We start from the raw sequence: 17,870 nt of genomic DNA on the forward strand, positions 1-17,870 counted from the left end.
AGGCGGGCATCTGTGGAAACCTCTACAATGTCCTCCTGTGTGTTTGGATTCTCCTGGATTCTGTCCAGACTGATAAGACTGGAAGTGTGGAAACTTGGCAACAGTTGTTGTGTTTTTATTCATTTAAAGAAAATCCAACTTTTCGATCGATTGAAACTAGACTTTTAAAATGCATCTAAACACATTAATCAGACCGTGTTAAACTCGATTACTTAGTTCATGTTAATTCAGAAAAGTCAGTGGCAGCAACATCAGCAAATATGATTTTTTTTTTCTTGTTATTCAAGATGAATACAAGATGCCAGCATTAAAGGTATCACAATTTACCAATTAATTGACAACTAATCAATGATTAAATTACTTCACAACTATTTCGATAATCGATTAATCGTTAAGAGCCATTGCTTAACTTAATATTCTCCAAATCCGCTGAGTTAAGCCTCTTACCAGTAAATATGATTTTTGTAGTCTTTAATGAAAGCAAACTGATTATCTTTTTGTTTAATCCCAATTTGCAGACATCTGCTTTTAACTTAGAAAATAATTACCAACGTTTTTGCCGGTTTTCTGACATGTTACGGAGTCACAAATTAATCTACTTTGTTCACGTTTTTTTTTCTTTCTGTACAACGTATCCTTACCTATTGGTGCATTTTTATGCTTGTTTTGTAACTCACTAAAATGTTGTGGAAGCCCTGACTAATAACAATTGTAACTATTACTAGAGGCATTTAGCAAAAATTTAGGGTCAGCATCACTTGCTCACGGCAGAACTTGGTCCTAATCCCCCACGAATAGAGAGGGTTTAGTGTGCCATTTGATTTATGGAATGATCTTAGCACTCTATAAATGATGGATATTTGTAGGTCAATGCATGTGCTAGATATATTCTAGAATGCTCAAATGAGTGGAAGTGCAAGCCGGCCGATCGTCTACCGTACCTGGAGGGCTTTTAGTACACTGGTGCTCTCACAGATTGCAGCTAATGAATTAGTGAGAAGGTCTGGGGGTGTGGCCTACTGGCCTACTTAATACACATGCACCGATGCTTCACTAGGGTTGCAAAGAGGTGGAAAATAGTGACATACCGAAATGAAAATTCTTGGCCAAAACCGATAAGGAAACCAAGGCCGCAAACCGAAACACTCAGTTATTAGTAAAATTGCATTAATTGCCATGAATGTTGACTAACCTCACTGAAATAAAGGCATTGCAATTCGATAAATTAGTATTAATGCTTCAAAGAAAAAATCAATTACAAAATAAACATATTTATTGAACACTGACATTCCAACAATGCACAGATAGGGCTGGCTGATACAGGAAACAAATCTTATCACAATATTGTTTTAATATCGGTCCATATCGATATACAGTGGAACCCCGCCATTCACGGGGGATAGGGACCAGGCAGGACCGCAAATAACGAAAATCTGCGCATAATTGATGCCCATTATAATTGCAGTGAAAAAATGTTTTTTTTAAACCTCAAAATGTTTTGAATAAGCGGGGATAAAACGTCATTTTTCATCTTGCGTTTATTCCAATTTAAAGAATGTTAATTAAATGGTACTTGCCTATGGGTCGATAGAAGATCCAGCCATGTACCTGGTCTCCGAAACACTGAAAAAATACACCTTGTCAATTGACGTGTCTTAAGGGCCCAGTGAGCAGTGGCGAATATTATTGATGCTTGTGCCCCCTGGTGGTGTGGTGTGTGTAGTAAAGGAGGCACACGCTATTCGCAAATCGCCTCACGGGTCTGTGAGTCATCAGCGGCAGGAGTATAAGCATAACTCAACTGTAAGAATACATCCAATTTTTACAGATTACAGGTACATATTTGTGACTCTAGTTTATGACTGTAGTTACACATTTGTGACTAATTACGCATTTCTGACTAGTTGTGCATTGTGACTGGTTAAAGATACAGCTTTGTTTATTTGTATTTACATTTTTAAATTTTTTTTTATTTTTTATTTTTTTTAATTATTTTTTACATATTGGTGGATTGAAATACACATTTGTAAATGGTTTTGCTACAATAATGGCTCCATACTGTTGAATTGTCAAGGACAGGCATAGCTCCTTGATCGTAGGTCCGTCATTATTGCAAACTGCAAAGAACTCGACGGTTGTGATTTCATTTTCTATTTACTCCTGGCGTTTTTCACTGCAGTCAGATCCTCCTCCAGTAGCCGCCAGCCCTCGCAGCGCCTTGGCGGCTTGTTACCGTAATGCATCGTATGAACAATCATTGTGGTGGCTGGCTTGACTTCGACTGTTCGACTGCAAGCGGGCCTGACTGCAGTTTTTTTTTTTTTGGATACAGTGTAGGTAATGCCATTTTTGAGAAATAATTGTGCCAGGGGATCGCAGATTTTTGTCCAGTATTTTGACTATTTTTCTGCCTTTTTTTCAGATGGTTGAACAGATTAGTTGTGTAACTTTGCGGGTCAGGCAACTCTGCTGCACTCTTTCCATATTACTTCTTGTTTAACGTCACTTGCCCTGAATCATAACATGTCCGGAAAATTGACTTTGATCCTTTTTCGAGGCACTAGCTCCATACCATCATCTCCAATGTTTGCTGTTCTTTACTTTATTCTCTCTGCATGACTCATTTGCTCGTCACTTAATCCACCGAGCGACTGACTACTGAAGCTTCCACTGCAGGATGTGCACTGCGCTCTGTCGGCAGCTTAACTATGCGTTCACCCCCTGGTGGTTGCCTGACTCCTGGTTGAGAAAGCAATCCATATGCAGCAGAGCCCACATTTTAAATGGCTAATTTAATTATGGCAGCCAAAATCATGATCACGATTAATATTTCATTAATCGTGCAGCCCTAGCCAATAAAGTTGGCAATGATAATCCATTAATTTAATCATCCATTTGAATCCCTTTTTGTGCTTATTTGTAGCATGTCTTTTGTGATACAAATGGTTTGTTGTTTTCGGATCAGGGGGTTCATGCTACTGTTTCTTGCGAGACTTGACAAAACGGAAATAACTCCACGCTGCTAAACCTTTCAGGCCTTTCTTGTCAACAATGTAATCCATTATGGGTTGGGCTATATGGGCTATTACATATTTTGTCGAACCGTTATGGCGGCTAAACAGCGAGACTGAGACGCCCACCGAGCACGCCACCTAGTCGTTGGTGGCCCCTCAACTTTATACAGAGAAGCGCTTCCTGTTTCAGCCGTCTTGTTTCAGCTTGGGAAAACTTTGGTGGCAGAAAATTCGGTGCATCACTATTGGAAAATTTGCAGTTTTGAATTGTAGGATTCCAATTTCTCCTAATCTTTGTCTGCTGGGTGATTTAAAAGGTATAGATCTTCCAAATAAGCATGCTCAACCAATACTTGTAATTCTACCTATCGCTAAAAAAAACAATACTGTTAAACTGGAAAAATAAACAAGCTATCAACATTAACCAATGGAAAAATCTTGTCATAGAGTATATAACACTAGAGAATATCTCTGCCAAAGGTAATAAGCAAATGGATAACTTTAACAAATGTTTGTCAACTTTCATTAAAATCTGGAAGCTTGATTCTGTTTGCCTGGGAAAAAACAATGTCATACAGAAATGTAATGCAATGTGTAATGTAAATGCAATGTAATGTGAGCAAATAATTTCTTGTCATTTTAGACCCCTGTGCACGCCGTAGGGACACTTGCATGCATTTTAACTCCTATCCTTCTGGATCTGCGAGGTTGGCTTGGTTGTGTCCGTGTTGCCCTTCTGGGGGATGCCGATCCTGGGGTTGCTCTCTGTCCCCTGGTGCCCATTGGACCCACTCCGGGAGTCTCGTCCTGGTCTCCGGGTGGAGGCCTTGCTGCTGCGTCCTGGGCCTGTGCCCTCCTCTTCCCTCTCCCCGGGACGCGCCACCGTGGTCATCGCCCTTCTCTCCCTCGGGCTGTGTGCGGTCCCCGGCTGACTTGGGGTACATAGTGGGTGTCCCGCCTCGGTTGGGCCCGCCATTTGGCCCTGATCTGGTCACTGGGCTATGGTTGGTTTGGGGGGTGGGGGGGGATCGTAATTAGCTGCAGGGTGGGGAGGGGCTTCCCCCCTTTTCTCTGTGGTCTGCCGGCCAGTCCGGCCAGGCCGGACCCGCAGGAGTCAACAGGCATGGTGGGGCGGGCGCCAGGCCGGGTGCAGGCACATCTGCTGTGGTGGTTTCTGGTCAGGGCCCCGCCTTCCTCTCCTCTCCTCTTGGCACCCTCGCCCGTTCTTGCTCATGACATAGCATGGGCTTGATTTGACAGGCTATGACCGTTTTTGGGTGGTTGCTGACTCTACGGGGATGGTGCCGGCGGGGGGGCTTGCTGGGTGGGGTGGGTTGGTATGTGTGTGTGTGTGTGTGGGGGGGGGTCCAATACCCGTGTCCCTCCCTGGTCCTGGGGGTTCAGTGGACCCTAGTTGGGTCCCTTGCTGGACCGGCTCGCTGGCTTGGCCACCCCTCTTGTGGGTGTGGTGGGCTGGGGTCACCCTTCCTCAATGTGTTCGCAGCAGCTCCGTACACCAGTTGACTACCATGCATGTGATATGGTGTTCATTCACTAATAAGTTCGATAGACACACTATATGCTTTAATTACTTGTGCTGGGATCACTAACAGCAGCACAGGTTATACTAACATATCACCTCACAGGTTCTTAAAGGTGTTTAGATATTAAAAAAAGAATCCCACGGCACCACTCGCCAGTAGTACTACCTTGCTCATTTTCCCACATCCTGTCCTGCCCTTCTCTGTACTATCTTATCTTGTTCTTTAGGTTAGTTATTGCATGTCCTCGCCGTTAGTCAGGATTATGCTCTAATGTGTTTTGCAACTATATTTAAATTCCCTATTTAGAGCCAACCTTCAATTTAGTAAATTCACATTTATACCCATAGTCTCATTAATTTCCCATGGAAAATTTCCAAAATGACCTAAAATTTTCAACCATATGCTTCACTCTTGGTAGGCTTTCATTGTGCTGCTGTACATTGATCAACAGTTCCAGTTGTTGCTGGTGTGAAAGTCCATCCACTTGCTAGGGAACTGCTGATTAAAAATGGATGCTTTGACATGATGTGATTAATTGAGCGGTGAAAGTGCTTGACATGTTTTTTTTCTCTCTCATTCAGATGCGTTTGTGAACAGCCAGGAGTGGACTCTCAGTCGCTCTGTGCCAGAACTCAAAGTGGTGAGTAGCCTGACACAACTGCAGTCTCTTGCATCCAAATCTATAAAGTTTCCTCTTTATTGAAATGCCACACTGTCCTTACAGGGCATTGTAGGTAACCTGGCCAGCGGGAAGTCGGCATTGGTCCACAGGTACCTGACAGGAACGTACGTCCAGGAGGAGTCGCCTGAAGGTACAGAGATAACAAGTAGTCAACAAAAACCACAAAACATTGACCGGATATACCGAATAAAGGCTTTTATTGTTGAAATTTATTTGGATAATTTGTATTTTGAGTCTATCAGATCCAGGAGTGATTGTTGTGAAGTCTTAAGTTGCATGCTTTTCATGTCATAGTCAACACTTGGAAGACTCCTTGCTTCCTCGAAAATCAATATATATATATTTTTTTTAATATTTATACATCCATCAATTTTCTACCACTTATATTGTCACGCGGCACTGGTGAGCTTGTGCTGGGTAAATGCCAGTGATGCACTGAGATGAAAATTCTTGGCCGAAATCCAAAAACTGAAAATGAGGAAACCAAGGCCAAAACCGAAAACCGAAACACTGTTCCACTTATTATTAAAATGTTATTTATGGCAATGAATGCAGAGCTGCAAACCTATATAAATTCACTTCCAGAACAACTGAATTTCCATATTTTAAAATTATGTCAAGAACATTACCGTGGGACAGTTTTTGCATTATATTATGTAATAGGATAAAAATAATTCGACACAGTGTTCAAATTGCACAACATAATAATTACTCTATAATCGTAATCGTTCACAAAAACGCGGTTCCAGTCAGACCTACGTGTACTGTATCACACAGTCACTTATTTCAGTATTTTGTGACTGTCACAATAGCGTAGCAGTTAGCATGGCGTCTCCGTCTTTCTCCTGTTAATTACTCGCCTTCTCTTCTTGTTGTATTTTTAGGCAAAAATAACCACTTTAAAGTAGTGAAAATAGCTTGAAAATAAATCTATTGAATGCTCACAATGTCTGGGAAGTGTGGAAAAACCTGCATTTTGTCATTCTGTGGAAGCCGTGCGGAATATTTGTTGCCTATATTGAAAGTCTGGATGTTTTTAAGACAAGTTAAAATAGTAAGGTTAGATACAAACCCTAATTGCAGCAAAGGTCGGATGTTGTGTAAAATGTAAATAAGAGTACAATGATTTGCAAATCCTTTTCACCCTATATTCAATTGAATACACTACAAAGACAAGATATTTAATGCTTAAACTGATGAAAGTTACACTATTTTTGCAAATATTCTCTCATTTTTAATTTGATGCCGGCAACACATTCCCCAAAAAATTGGGACAAGGGCAACTAAAGACTGGGAAAGTTGAGGAGTGCTCAAAAACACCAGTTTGGAACATTTCGCAGGTGAACAGCTTAATTGGAAACAGGTGAGTGTCAAGATTGGGTGTAAAAGGAGCATCCCCGAAAGGCTCAGGTGTTCACAAGCAAGGATGGAGTGAAAAACTGCATGTGCAAAAAGGCTAAAAGTTTAAGAACATTTCTCAATGTACAATTGCAAGGAATTTAGGGATTTCATCATCTACTGTCCATATCATCATCAAAAGATTCAGAGAATCTGGAGAGATCTCTTCACGTATCCGGCAAGGCCAAAAACCAACATTGAATGCCTGTGACCTTCGATCCCTCAGCAGCACTGCATTACAAACCATCATCATTGTGTAAAGCATATAGCCACGTGGGCTCAGAGACATGTCAGGAAACCTTTGTCGGTTAACACAGTCGCTACATCTACAATGCAAGTTAAAATTCTACCATGCAAAGCGAAAGCCATATATCAACAACACCCAGAAATGCTCCTGGCCAGCTTCTTTGGGCCCAAGCTCATCTTAGATGGACTGACGCAAAGTGGAAAAGTGTACTCTGGTATGATGAGTCAACATTTCAAATTGTTTTTGGAAATCACGTCGTGTCCTCCGGGCAAAAGAGGAAAAGAACCATCTCGAATTTTACCAGCGCAAAGTTCAAAAGCCAGCATCTGTGATGATATGGATTTACTGTATCTTAGTGCCAATGGCCTGGGTAATCTTTGAAGTCACCACTAATGCTGAAAGTACATACAGGTTTTGGAGCAACACATGATGCCAGCCAGGCAACGTCTTCTTCAGGGACATCATTCCCTATTTCAGCAAGACAATACGAAAGCACATTCTGCAAGTGTTACAACAGCGTGGCTTCGTACTAAAACAGTACTAGACTGGCCTGGCAGCAGTCCAGACTTGTCTCCCATTGAAAATGTGTGGCATATTATGTGCAAAATATGACAACTGAGACTTAGGACTGTTGAGCAACTGAAGTTGTACATCAAGAAAGAATGGGAAGGAATTCCACCTAATAAGCTTCAGCAATTAGTGTCCTTAGTTCCCAAAAGCTTATTGTGTGTTGTTAAAAGAAAAGGTGATTTAACAGTGGTAAACATGCCCCAGTCCAAGCTTTTTTTGGAACGTGTTGGAGGCGTCAAATTCAAAATGAGTGAATATTTGCACACGAAAAAAAACCTAACATTTATCAATTTGAGCATAACTGTAATTTTTCGAATATAATGCACATTCCACCCCCCCCCCCCCCCCCCCCCCCCCAAAAAAAAATTGTCAAGTCAATAGTGCGCATTATACATAGGTATAGGGGCAAATGGAAAAAAACTTTCACATTTTATAAATGTATGCCACCATCTAGTGGCTATGAAAAAGCTGTACACTTTCATTCCAAAATGCCACCGCCACCTAGTGGTTATAAAAAAAAAATTGCCTACCCTTTCATTACAATATGACAGGGGTACGTATGACTGCATATATGTACAGTTGTGCTCATAAGTTTACATACCCTCGCAGAATTTGTGAAATGTTGTTTTTTTTGTTTTTGTTTTGTTTTTTAAATATGACTGATGACTAAATAACAACCATCATTCATTTCTTTATGGTTATGTTTGCTTTAATGATAATACTTTTCTGAAATGCTTGACCGTTTAATTTGAATCCCATTAAAATAAAATGAAATGTGTTTCGCCTAGTCCTTCGTTTTCTTTAAAGAATTGTACCCATCTTGCAAATTCTGCCTGGATAATCAAACATATGAGCACAACTCTGTGTTTTCTAAATAACTAAATAAAAGTAGGGCGGTGAATTTCAAAATAAGAGCAAGTAAATTGAAAAAAAGATTACGTCTTCAAATAAAGCGCTTAACTTCAGAATAATTATTTGAAAAAAACTAACAAACTACAGATAATACTTCATATTTTGATCATATGGGTAGAAGCAAAATCATGCATTGTAAAAATGCATTATACATAGGTAGAAGGGTTTTCCAGAATTTTGAGGTCAACTTTGGTGGTGCCTATTATACATGGGTGCGCATTATACACGAGAAATTACGGTAAATATCTTGTTTTTAATGTATTCAATTTATCTGTTGTTTTGCATTGTGTGATAGCATTAAGCTAGCAGGCTTTTGTAACACAAAGTTAAGTGGTTTGATTAAATACACAACCACATATTTTTTGTTTTATGTTTAGTTTTACAATAGGCTTCATCTGGGAGTGGCAATAAACAGCTTGAAAGCAAGCGCAAGGCCCCTGTTTTAAAGAACTGTTCGCTCTCTGACAAACTGCTCCTCTATGTTGTGAAGTTTGCTGCCTCCATCTTGTGGTGGAGGATCTAATTGGCACTCGGAACTCAAATCACTTCTCGTAACACAAGGCAAATAATTGGCACAGCGATGGCTCGTATCTCCAAAAATATATAAATTGGGTCATTCGTGTTGTTATTATATATGGAATTTACCTTGAGTCAGTCGTGTCATGAACGGAACAGAGGATAGGACCCAAAAATGCACGACTCCAAAACAAATGGACAATTTCAAAAAGAGAGGTTTAATATACGGGCAGAGGTCGGTACACAGGCAGGCAATCCAAAAAAGGCAACAGTATCCAAAAACGTGAGGCAAAAAGGCAAGGTCGATAATCGGAACAGGGTCTAGTCTTACTGTGAGTCTGTGACGTGGAAACAAGGAATGCTGGAACGCGATGACAATGTACAACGAACTGGCGACCAGCAAGAATGAGACACGAGGTTAAATGCAAGGGATAATTAGGGTGAACGAGGCACAGGTGGTGAAGATTCTCTCAGGAGCAGGTGTGTACGAGACAGGGGGAAAACAACAACCGGAACACACACCCATGACAGTCGTCTATCCACCTGACAATCCTTACAGTAGTTTTGTTTATAGTATTTGCATGGGAGTGCTGTGCATGCTTGAGCTTGTCCGCTGGAGGTCCAAACCTCTGACGAGGTTTTTTTTTTTTTGACCAACTTTAACTTTTTAGAAACATTTATTTCGATGAGGGCATGCATCACAAGCTCGCCAAAACTTGTGGATATTTTGGTTTAAACTTTCTCATTTCTGACCACCACTTCGTTTCCTCTGTACTCCTTTGAAGGGAGAAAAAAAAAAACCAACCACACAATCTGTATCTCGTTGTCTGTCCACATCTGTGCTAGGTTTTTGTCTGGAAGTCCTCCACTGCAGTAGAACGGTGAAAAAATGTCAAAGAAAAACGGAACTGTCCTTAATATAAAGCAAGTAGTCATCCAATTACAAATCTTGTTCACCATTGTAGACCCCCATCCGTAGGTAAGCAATCCTGTACCTCGAAAGTCGGGCCAGCCATAGCAGGGTCTCCTTTAGCCCTGGAAAATGACCAGGACCTCACAAGATTTCCTGTTATGATGAACACACTAATTTTCAGCAAAAGTTCATAGTTCCAGGGTTAAGTTCCGACAGTGTGAACTGTTTGACCTTTCGGCATCTCATGTGTCGGGTCTTGCAAGTGGGGTAGCATTTACCCACTTTATTTGGTTGCAATTTACTCTGTGTTTTAGCTGATCTCAAGTGTTTGATGCTTTTATTGGTGAGAGTGCTGGTTCAAACTGTGACTGACTGCTGTACTGCTGCAGGCCCAAAAAAGTTGCTGTGTTGTTTTCAAATTCCTTGAGCCTAAAAATATGCTGTAGACTTGATTCCCATGCCGATTGAGACGGTGGCTTTGGAACAGCACAGCAACCACAGCGCCACAAAGCCACTATCCATAACTATTCTGAGGCTGCACACCCAGCAAAGCAGTGGCAGCTTGGTTCTGTGCTGTGTTCAGGCACACTCGGACACAGAGGCATTATCCCACCAGAGTCGTATGCCAGCCAAGCGGCCCACACGCTGATTGAACGCCTTTTACCAAGTGTGTGTAAACAACTTGCACATGGAAGCATTTTTTAATTCACTGAGCACAAATGGAAAAGCAGGACACCTCAGTGTTAATAGGCGTCAGGCAATGGTTTCATTTGAATGTGTCATCTCAAGTACTTGGCTATGATCTCTTGCTTGCCAGCCTAACGGTGACAATAAGGCCAAAGATTTGCTCTCCGCACCCTTCACCTGTGTTTTTTTTCTTCTCTCTGTCTTCTTCTTGCTTCTTGGTATACTAGCTGACGTGGATGCAGGTAACTATCCTCTTAATCATCAACCTCTAATTCATCACTCCCGGACGGTTGCAGCAGCCTGGCGAGGATAGCTTCGATTCCATTAAATAATTTCAATATTTAGTGCAACTATTTAGGAAAAAACTTGAAAACAATGAGCCCTGAGCTCAACTCACCTGGCTGATACAACCTTTATCTTAGTTTGCTCTTCATCCCTTCACCTCATCAATGATTCATCACTGATGATGGAAGTATTATTTCCTTGCTTCCTAACTTCCCTGAGATGCAATTCAGCATTCATGATCTCTCATCAACATCAGAGCATTTTGTGTAGCCAAACTTCTCCCAATCAGTAGAGGAAGTCAACACCCAATTTCATCCATCCAATAGTATCATTCCAATTGAAATAGTTCCTTTTTGAAGTCCAGTTTGCTCAATGGATATCTCAAATCACTTCACGTAATGTGAATAATCCTTCCTTCAGGTGGTCGCTTTAAGAAGGAGATGGTGGTTGATGGACAGAGTCACCTGCTACTCATCAGGGATGAAGGGGGCCCCCCGGAGGCACAGGCGAGTATTGAATGCAATTTCAATGGCGACCAGAACTAATCAGGGTGAAGGAGCCTGTTCGTGTGCTCTGCCCACTATATGATTGGTCACTTATTCTCTTTCCTAATTGTCGGATTCTCATCTGCAGTTCGCTTTGTGGGTTGATGCAGTCATCTTTGTCTTCAGTCTGGAGGATGAGATCAGCTTCCAGACAGTTTATCACTACTTCAACCGCCTTGCCAACTACAGAAACGCTGCCGACCTACCACTGGTTTTAGTCGGCACGCAAGGTCTGACCCCAACACGCACGGCGAGCACACACAGACACACACGCTGCAAAAGCTTTTTTTCTCCCTGATACATTGTTGCCATCTAGTGGAGAATTAAATTGGTTGCACTTCATGATGCACGGGGACCGTACAGTAATAGTGGTACCTTGACCTTAGTTTAATTAGATCCCCGATCAAGTTTGTAACTCAATTGACTCGAATATCAAATCAACGTTTCCAATTAAAATAAATTTAAACTTATATTTAATCAGTCTTCCTTTTAATTAATTATCCGTTCCAGCCCTCACAAAAAACAAAATTTTTAATGAAGAAACAGCTCTTTCGCAAAACATAATAAAACCTAATAGTATAGAATATAAAGAAATAACTCGTTTTATAAAGTGTAATTACTGTTTGTTATACATGCTTAATGCATCACAGTGTGATGTTACGATCCCAAACCGTATCAAAACTGCCAGCTTTTTTCCAATATTCATGATCATTTAGTGGTTACTTTCCATTCTCATGCTGTTTCCATTGGACTGCCGTGAAAGCCTATCAGTCAAAATTTCACTCCTCCTTGGATTGGTACTCCTTTTGTATGGAATCGCCGCTAGCTCCCAAGTTGCTAGTCCCTCCAGCCTCTCCAGGCTAGCCGCAAAAGACCAGCAAAAAGAACCATCCAGGTTTGACTGACACCAAACAATCAAATTCCCAGTGAACGCTTGCTATACTGTAAGTCTTGTCAATGACGACTCATCTAACGCTCTGAGGGAAGCCCTCACTCGTAAGTACTCGGCTACTAGCGCCGGATTGCAAGCTAGACCGCTACTACAAATAGCACTCATTTACTAAATTCAAAGCTGTGCGGTCCAATAGTAGATAATGGACACCACCACCGCTGCTGTTGACAGAAGTCAGGCACTGAACTGCAGCTATAACTACTGCAAACCCCTTTTTTATTTATTTATTCATTATTTTTTTGCCACTTCACCAAACAGCAACGGACCTGAAATTTTGGCGTGCAACACAAGGCAAAAAATAAATCCACTGAGCCACAGCTCGTAACTGCAAAAACTTGTAAGTTGGGGCACTCGTAAGTCAAAGTGCCCACTGTATTATGGAACGTGTGAAACTTCACGAGCAAGTAAATCTAGGCTAGCTGCCTGTTTCTGAAACTAATTGACAAAAGTAACTGAGCGACTAACCCTTACCCTATTATTTAGTCTATATGGGGGCTCGCATTTTTCTTCAGACTCAGACCGTATTTGTTTGCCGAGTTGCAACGCTTTCATGGTTGTCATGGTAACAAAAGCCATACTCAGCAGTGGCTCAATTGTATGAGACAGAACTGGCCCTCCAAAGCGGAGTAATTTCACCAAGTGCTACAAGTGAATATTAGCATACTCAAAAAACAAGTTTTTAATGAACGGTGGCAGAGAATGATAAATGTTATTTTCTGCCTCTTTTCAGGAAATATTTTTTCAAATTAAAATTTCCCTTTTAGCGCCTCTAGCTAAATTAATTTACCATCATCTTTGAAAATCAAAATTATTTTTAACCTTTATCGCAGAACACTATTGTAATTAACACTTATTATTTTATATCCTTGATTTAATGAGCTTCATAAATGTATTAATTGACCTTGAATTTTTTGTTTCTTTGTTGAGGTTGTCCCATAACTTTCTATTTTTTACTACTATACCCCTTTCCATCACTTTGGTTGTACATCATCTTGGTATTTTGAATACTTTTGTACCTTTCAAACTAGTTTCTTACTTTTTTTTTTTTCCTCCTTCAAAACCTTTTCTTTAATATTGAAGAATTATTTTTGTTGTCTATCTTGACAAAAGAATGTCAGAGACCTTTTATGAAGACACTTGGTAACTTTTTAAATTTTGACTCCTTTACTGAAACGAACTGTCAACAATTCTGCTCAAAGAAAAGACACAATTAAAATCTACTCAAGTTTACTATATTACACCTGAACTTACATTGGAGAGTTATGATTTTCACTATTGATGTTCAGTCATTTTGGGAAAGAACGTCCTGTGCAATTGATTATGTTGAAGTATCAAGTAACTGTACAGTACAGTTGTCTTTTGACGCTGAGATCTCTTTCACTGCAAGCCAGCAGATGTCACCAAATAACTAATTGTGCTGCATGTACAGTGGCTAGACTCTGGCAGAGATGTTGATTAAACAATGGGTAGGAGGATGCTGACAGATATAGAAGATTTGAATTTGAATTTGAATCCATTCACTGATATAATTGGTGTTTTTTCTCAGACGCCATCAGCTCATCCAACCCGAGGGTGATAGACGACAGCCGGGCCAGAAAACTGTCCAACGACCTGAAGCGCTGCACCTACTACGAAACCTGTGCCACCTACGGCCTCAATGTGGAGCGAGTCTTCCAAGATGGTGAGAATCTTGATTGCAGAGTCCAGTCTTCTGGGAAGGTCACATTCCCCTGCTGCACATTCGCCAATTCTTAATCGCACGTCAATTAGTGGGGAAATTGACCCGCTCAGCTATTTAGCTCTAACCGAACAGCAATTAAATTTTATCATAGCGAGGGGAGCAGGGCAAGGAGGGGCACTGCAGGAGAAAGTCTTCCCCGGGAGGATTCATAAAACACAGATGCATTAAAGGACAGGCACACCCACAGTTTTCAAGGTCCAGACATGGTTGCTATTTCCAGGCCCAGATGCACAACGTGTACATGGCCAGTAATGAAACAATGCTTATCTTCACTAAACTTTACAGTATTTACATTAACAAGGAAGTTACACTTTGTTTAATGCATCCAAGAGGACTATCGGGCTGGGCTTTCATGGGGACGCAACTGCATGCTGGGTTGTTTTCAGAAGGAGATTAACCCCTGTTGATGTTTGTTTGACAACTTGCTGATTTGTTTGTATTCTTCTGCTTTGAGTTTGTCTTGGTGCTGGAGAACGAATGCCTTTGCACAATGGTCATTGCACCAGACTATTGCAATTTTAGTCATTCGAAATGCTCTGAGTGCTAGAGGACTCTGCATCTTTTTGCACCATTGTCAAAAAAAAAATTATAATAATAATGTACCGGCATTACCAGATAACTAGCAACCCTTTATTGCTCAGTGACTGTTTTTCTCAAATGTCTTTGTCTCAAAAAGTGTTCTGTCAATTGACTGTCTGTTGTCGTACTAGAGCGGCTCCAATTACCGGAGACAAATTCCTTGTGTGTTTTTTGGACATACTTGGCAAATAAAGATGATTCTGATGATTGTTTGACTAGATTACCGTACCTACTCTGTTTGACGTAGCTGTTCTTAGCCGTGCTCGCAATAGTTTGAAATAATTGAGGATGCCCTCAGTTGTCTCGAGAAGCTGCTATGACATCACTAGTGTGAATATGCATTAAACGCATCAGTCAGCGCAATGCTAACGAGTCATTAGAAATGAGTGGAATGAGGCTTTTTCATACTTACATCTCCGCTGTAACTGTATCTAGACTTGCAATTTGAAAACTGAACATGCACACATCACAATTTGTCGTAATAAATGAAAAGAAATATCACATCCACTCGCTGCTACAGACAGCACACCAATGCTTATTTTAAACCTGAAATAATAGTAACACAGAGTAAGTACAAATGCGACCCTGATTAGAATAAGAATGAGAAGAAAAGTTTACAGTGTCACAACTAAGTAAGGATAGGCTATGAAGAATCAATGAGAGACACGTGCTAGCACAACCCGCTTTGAACCGCTTTGATCGTGTGTGGGAAATAGTGGCTTGTAGCACCTGGATTTGAAAGTGGAAGTGCATCAGTAGTGAATTGCTGCAACCCATGTTTGTGTGTGTGTGCATGTGCAACTTCTAGTTTCAACAGTATACATGTTAAGATTTGTGGGAAGATGTTTTTGTTAAAGTTGTGTGTTTAAATATGCACCATGCGTTTGGCAAGTGTCTTGTTGGAACAAAAAGGAGAATGTAAACCATTAAGTTTCTACCCAACACATTGAAGTTGGATAAGAGACACCATTAAGTATCCACTTTTTTTTTTTTTTTTTTTTCTCTTTCATATTGTTGCCATGGCAGTCTCTGTGTCAGGAGCATGGTATGTTTTCCTTTCCTTTGTGGTTTGTTGATGAGCCCAGACTGGGTTATTTGTTTTAGTTTGTGATTGTGCATCAGACCCATGTGTATGTGTATGTGCATGCGTGTGCGTGCATGTGCATTAAGCAATGTAATGGGAAGTGAAGCCTCGTCCAGTTGGGAGTAGTGACCTCTGTGTGAGGGACGGAGAGGGTAGGGGCGAGGGTGACTACGCTGTGGTCCTTGTCCATCAGCGTGCTAATTTAATTAGCCTAATTACGGCGACATGAGCCCTAAATGCACACACGTGCGTGTGACACAGACATGCACGCGTGTGCGTTACACACACACACGACTGTGGTTTCTTTCTCATCTGTCAGAGTGTGGAAGCAGAGCGCATCGTTCACACTCTCTAACAAGCTTAGATGAGGACTCGCTAATGTTCATTCACTGCAACACATACACACGTGAAGTTCACCTGCAGGCTACACGTGCTAGTAGGGTAAATCAACCATGAAAACAAAGTAAAGTTTTACGTCTCGTTTTTGTAATTGTGTGTGTGTTCAATTTATAGTACTGTACACACAAAAACAATGGAAACATACTGTAGCTCCTTAACAAAGTTGATAATCATTATTGTAGAGCTGCAAAATGTTACGGAACGTCCGTATTTTGTTATGGAAATCAATGGACGTTGACTTGTCATGGTCGTGACACTAATTGTTCTGGATATTGGGGGGGGGGGGGGAATCCAGCTTCTGACATTTCCGGCGCGTCCACATTGAACAGCTACTTGGTGCACGCCAAGCCGCTGAGGCGAAAGTTCTCTTTGTGTCCGGTGTCAATGCATTATAAGTCACTGATCATCGCCTCCATGGTAGAGAATAAGCTACACTTCTTACCATGCTTCTTACAAAAGTGTCACAAAGGGAGGACAACAAGTTGAAAGGTGAAGACTGTCGAAGCCATGCTAATTCCTAAGCTATCGTTACAAGCAGTCACAAAACATCAAAATAAGTGATTTGGTGAAACAGTACACTTGTCACATAGGTCTGGCTGGAACCGCCTTTTTGCGGAGAGTAACGAACTTTGAACAACAAAATAACACACCAATTAATACGTGTTTAGAGGTATAGATATTCCTAAAATAATACACGTCCACACAGGACGCCCGTCTGAACCGGAAATGAATTAGTACGCCACTGCACATGTCACTTCAGAACGTGGGCAGGTTAAAAATGTATTATTATTATTGTTATTATTTTTCCAAATCCGCTTATCCTCACAAGGGTCGCGGGCGTGCTGGAGCCTATCCCAGCTATCTTTGGGCAGGAGGCGGTGTACACCCTGAACTGGTTGCCAGCCAATCGCAGGGCACACAGAAACAAACAAACATTCGCACTCACATTCACACCTAGGGGCAATTTAGAGACTTCAATTAACCTACCATGCATGTTTTTGGGATGTGGGAGGAAACCGGAGTGCCCGGAGAAAAGCCACGCAGGCACGGGGAGAACATGCAAACTCCACGCAGGCAGGGCTGGAGATTGAACCCCACTCCTCAGAACTGTGAGGTAGGCGCTCTAACCGGTCGTCCACTGTTCCGTCTATTTGTTATTATTATTATTAATAATAAATATTTGTAATCAGAATCAGAATCATCTTTATTTGCCAAGTACGTCCAAAACACACAAGGAATTTGTCTCCAGTAGTTGGAGCCGCTCTAGTACAACAGACAGTCAATTTACAGAACACTTTGGAGACATAAAGACATTGACAAAAAACAATTGTGCAAAAAGATGCAGAGTCCTCTAGCACTTAGAGCAGTTCGAATGACTAATATCGCAATAGTCCGGTGCAATGACCATTGTGCAAAGGGCGCTGAGACTTCAAGGAGTGTATGCGGTTTAAAGTGACGAGTAGTGCGATAATCTGGGACAATGGTTGTGCAAATGTTACAGATACTCCTCAATCAGTGTGCAAATAGAGCAGATGCTACTCTGGCATGAGTGGCCAGTATATGCAAATAGTGCAGCATGGCGAGACAACTACAGTGAGTGCACGAGTAATACATAATTGGCCCCACAGAAATGTGACAACGAACTCAAGTCAAAAAATTGCCAGCTTGTTGTAATGGAATTATAGGTTAGCTGTTTAAGAAGTTGATTGCAAGAGGGAAGAAGCTGTTCCAATATCTACTAGTTCTAGTTTGCATTGATCGGTAGCGCCTACCTGAGGGAAGGAGCTGGAAGAGCTGGTGAC

The 17,870-nt window shown here is 41.3% G+C and overlaps 1 protein-coding gene across 5 annotated transcripts in view; it reads left to right on the top strand.

Moving 5' to 3' along the window:
- agap1 (ArfGAP with GTPase domain, ankyrin repeat and PH domain 1) overlaps window positions 1–17,870 on the top strand; it is a 112,609-nt gene that overhangs the window by 27,673 nt on the left and 67,066 nt on the right. For 3 of the 5 annotated variants that reach the window (XM_061779828.1, XM_061779822.1, XM_061779803.1), the window contains 6 exons: window positions 5,140–5,198; window positions 5,283–5,370; window positions 10,711–10,725; window positions 11,189–11,274; window positions 11,402–11,543; window positions 13,812–13,946. In XM_061779828.1, the coding sequence (XP_061635812.1) occupies window positions 5,140–5,198; window positions 5,283–5,370; window positions 10,711–10,725; window positions 11,189–11,274; window positions 11,402–11,543; window positions 13,812–13,946 (525 nt within the window). The remainder of the gene's footprint in view (window positions 1–5,139; window positions 5,199–5,282; window positions 5,371–10,710; window positions 10,726–11,188; window positions 11,275–11,401; window positions 11,544–13,811; window positions 13,947–17,870) is intronic. The other 2 variants (XM_061779837.1, XM_061779812.1) reach the window with 1 other exon arrangement.

This window comes from Phyllopteryx taeniolatus, chromosome 1, assembly GCF_024500385.1.
Source record: "Phyllopteryx taeniolatus isolate TA_2022b chromosome 1, UOR_Ptae_1.2, whole genome shotgun sequence".
NCBI lineage: Eukaryota > Metazoa > Chordata > Actinopteri > Syngnathiformes > Syngnathidae > Phyllopteryx > Phyllopteryx taeniolatus.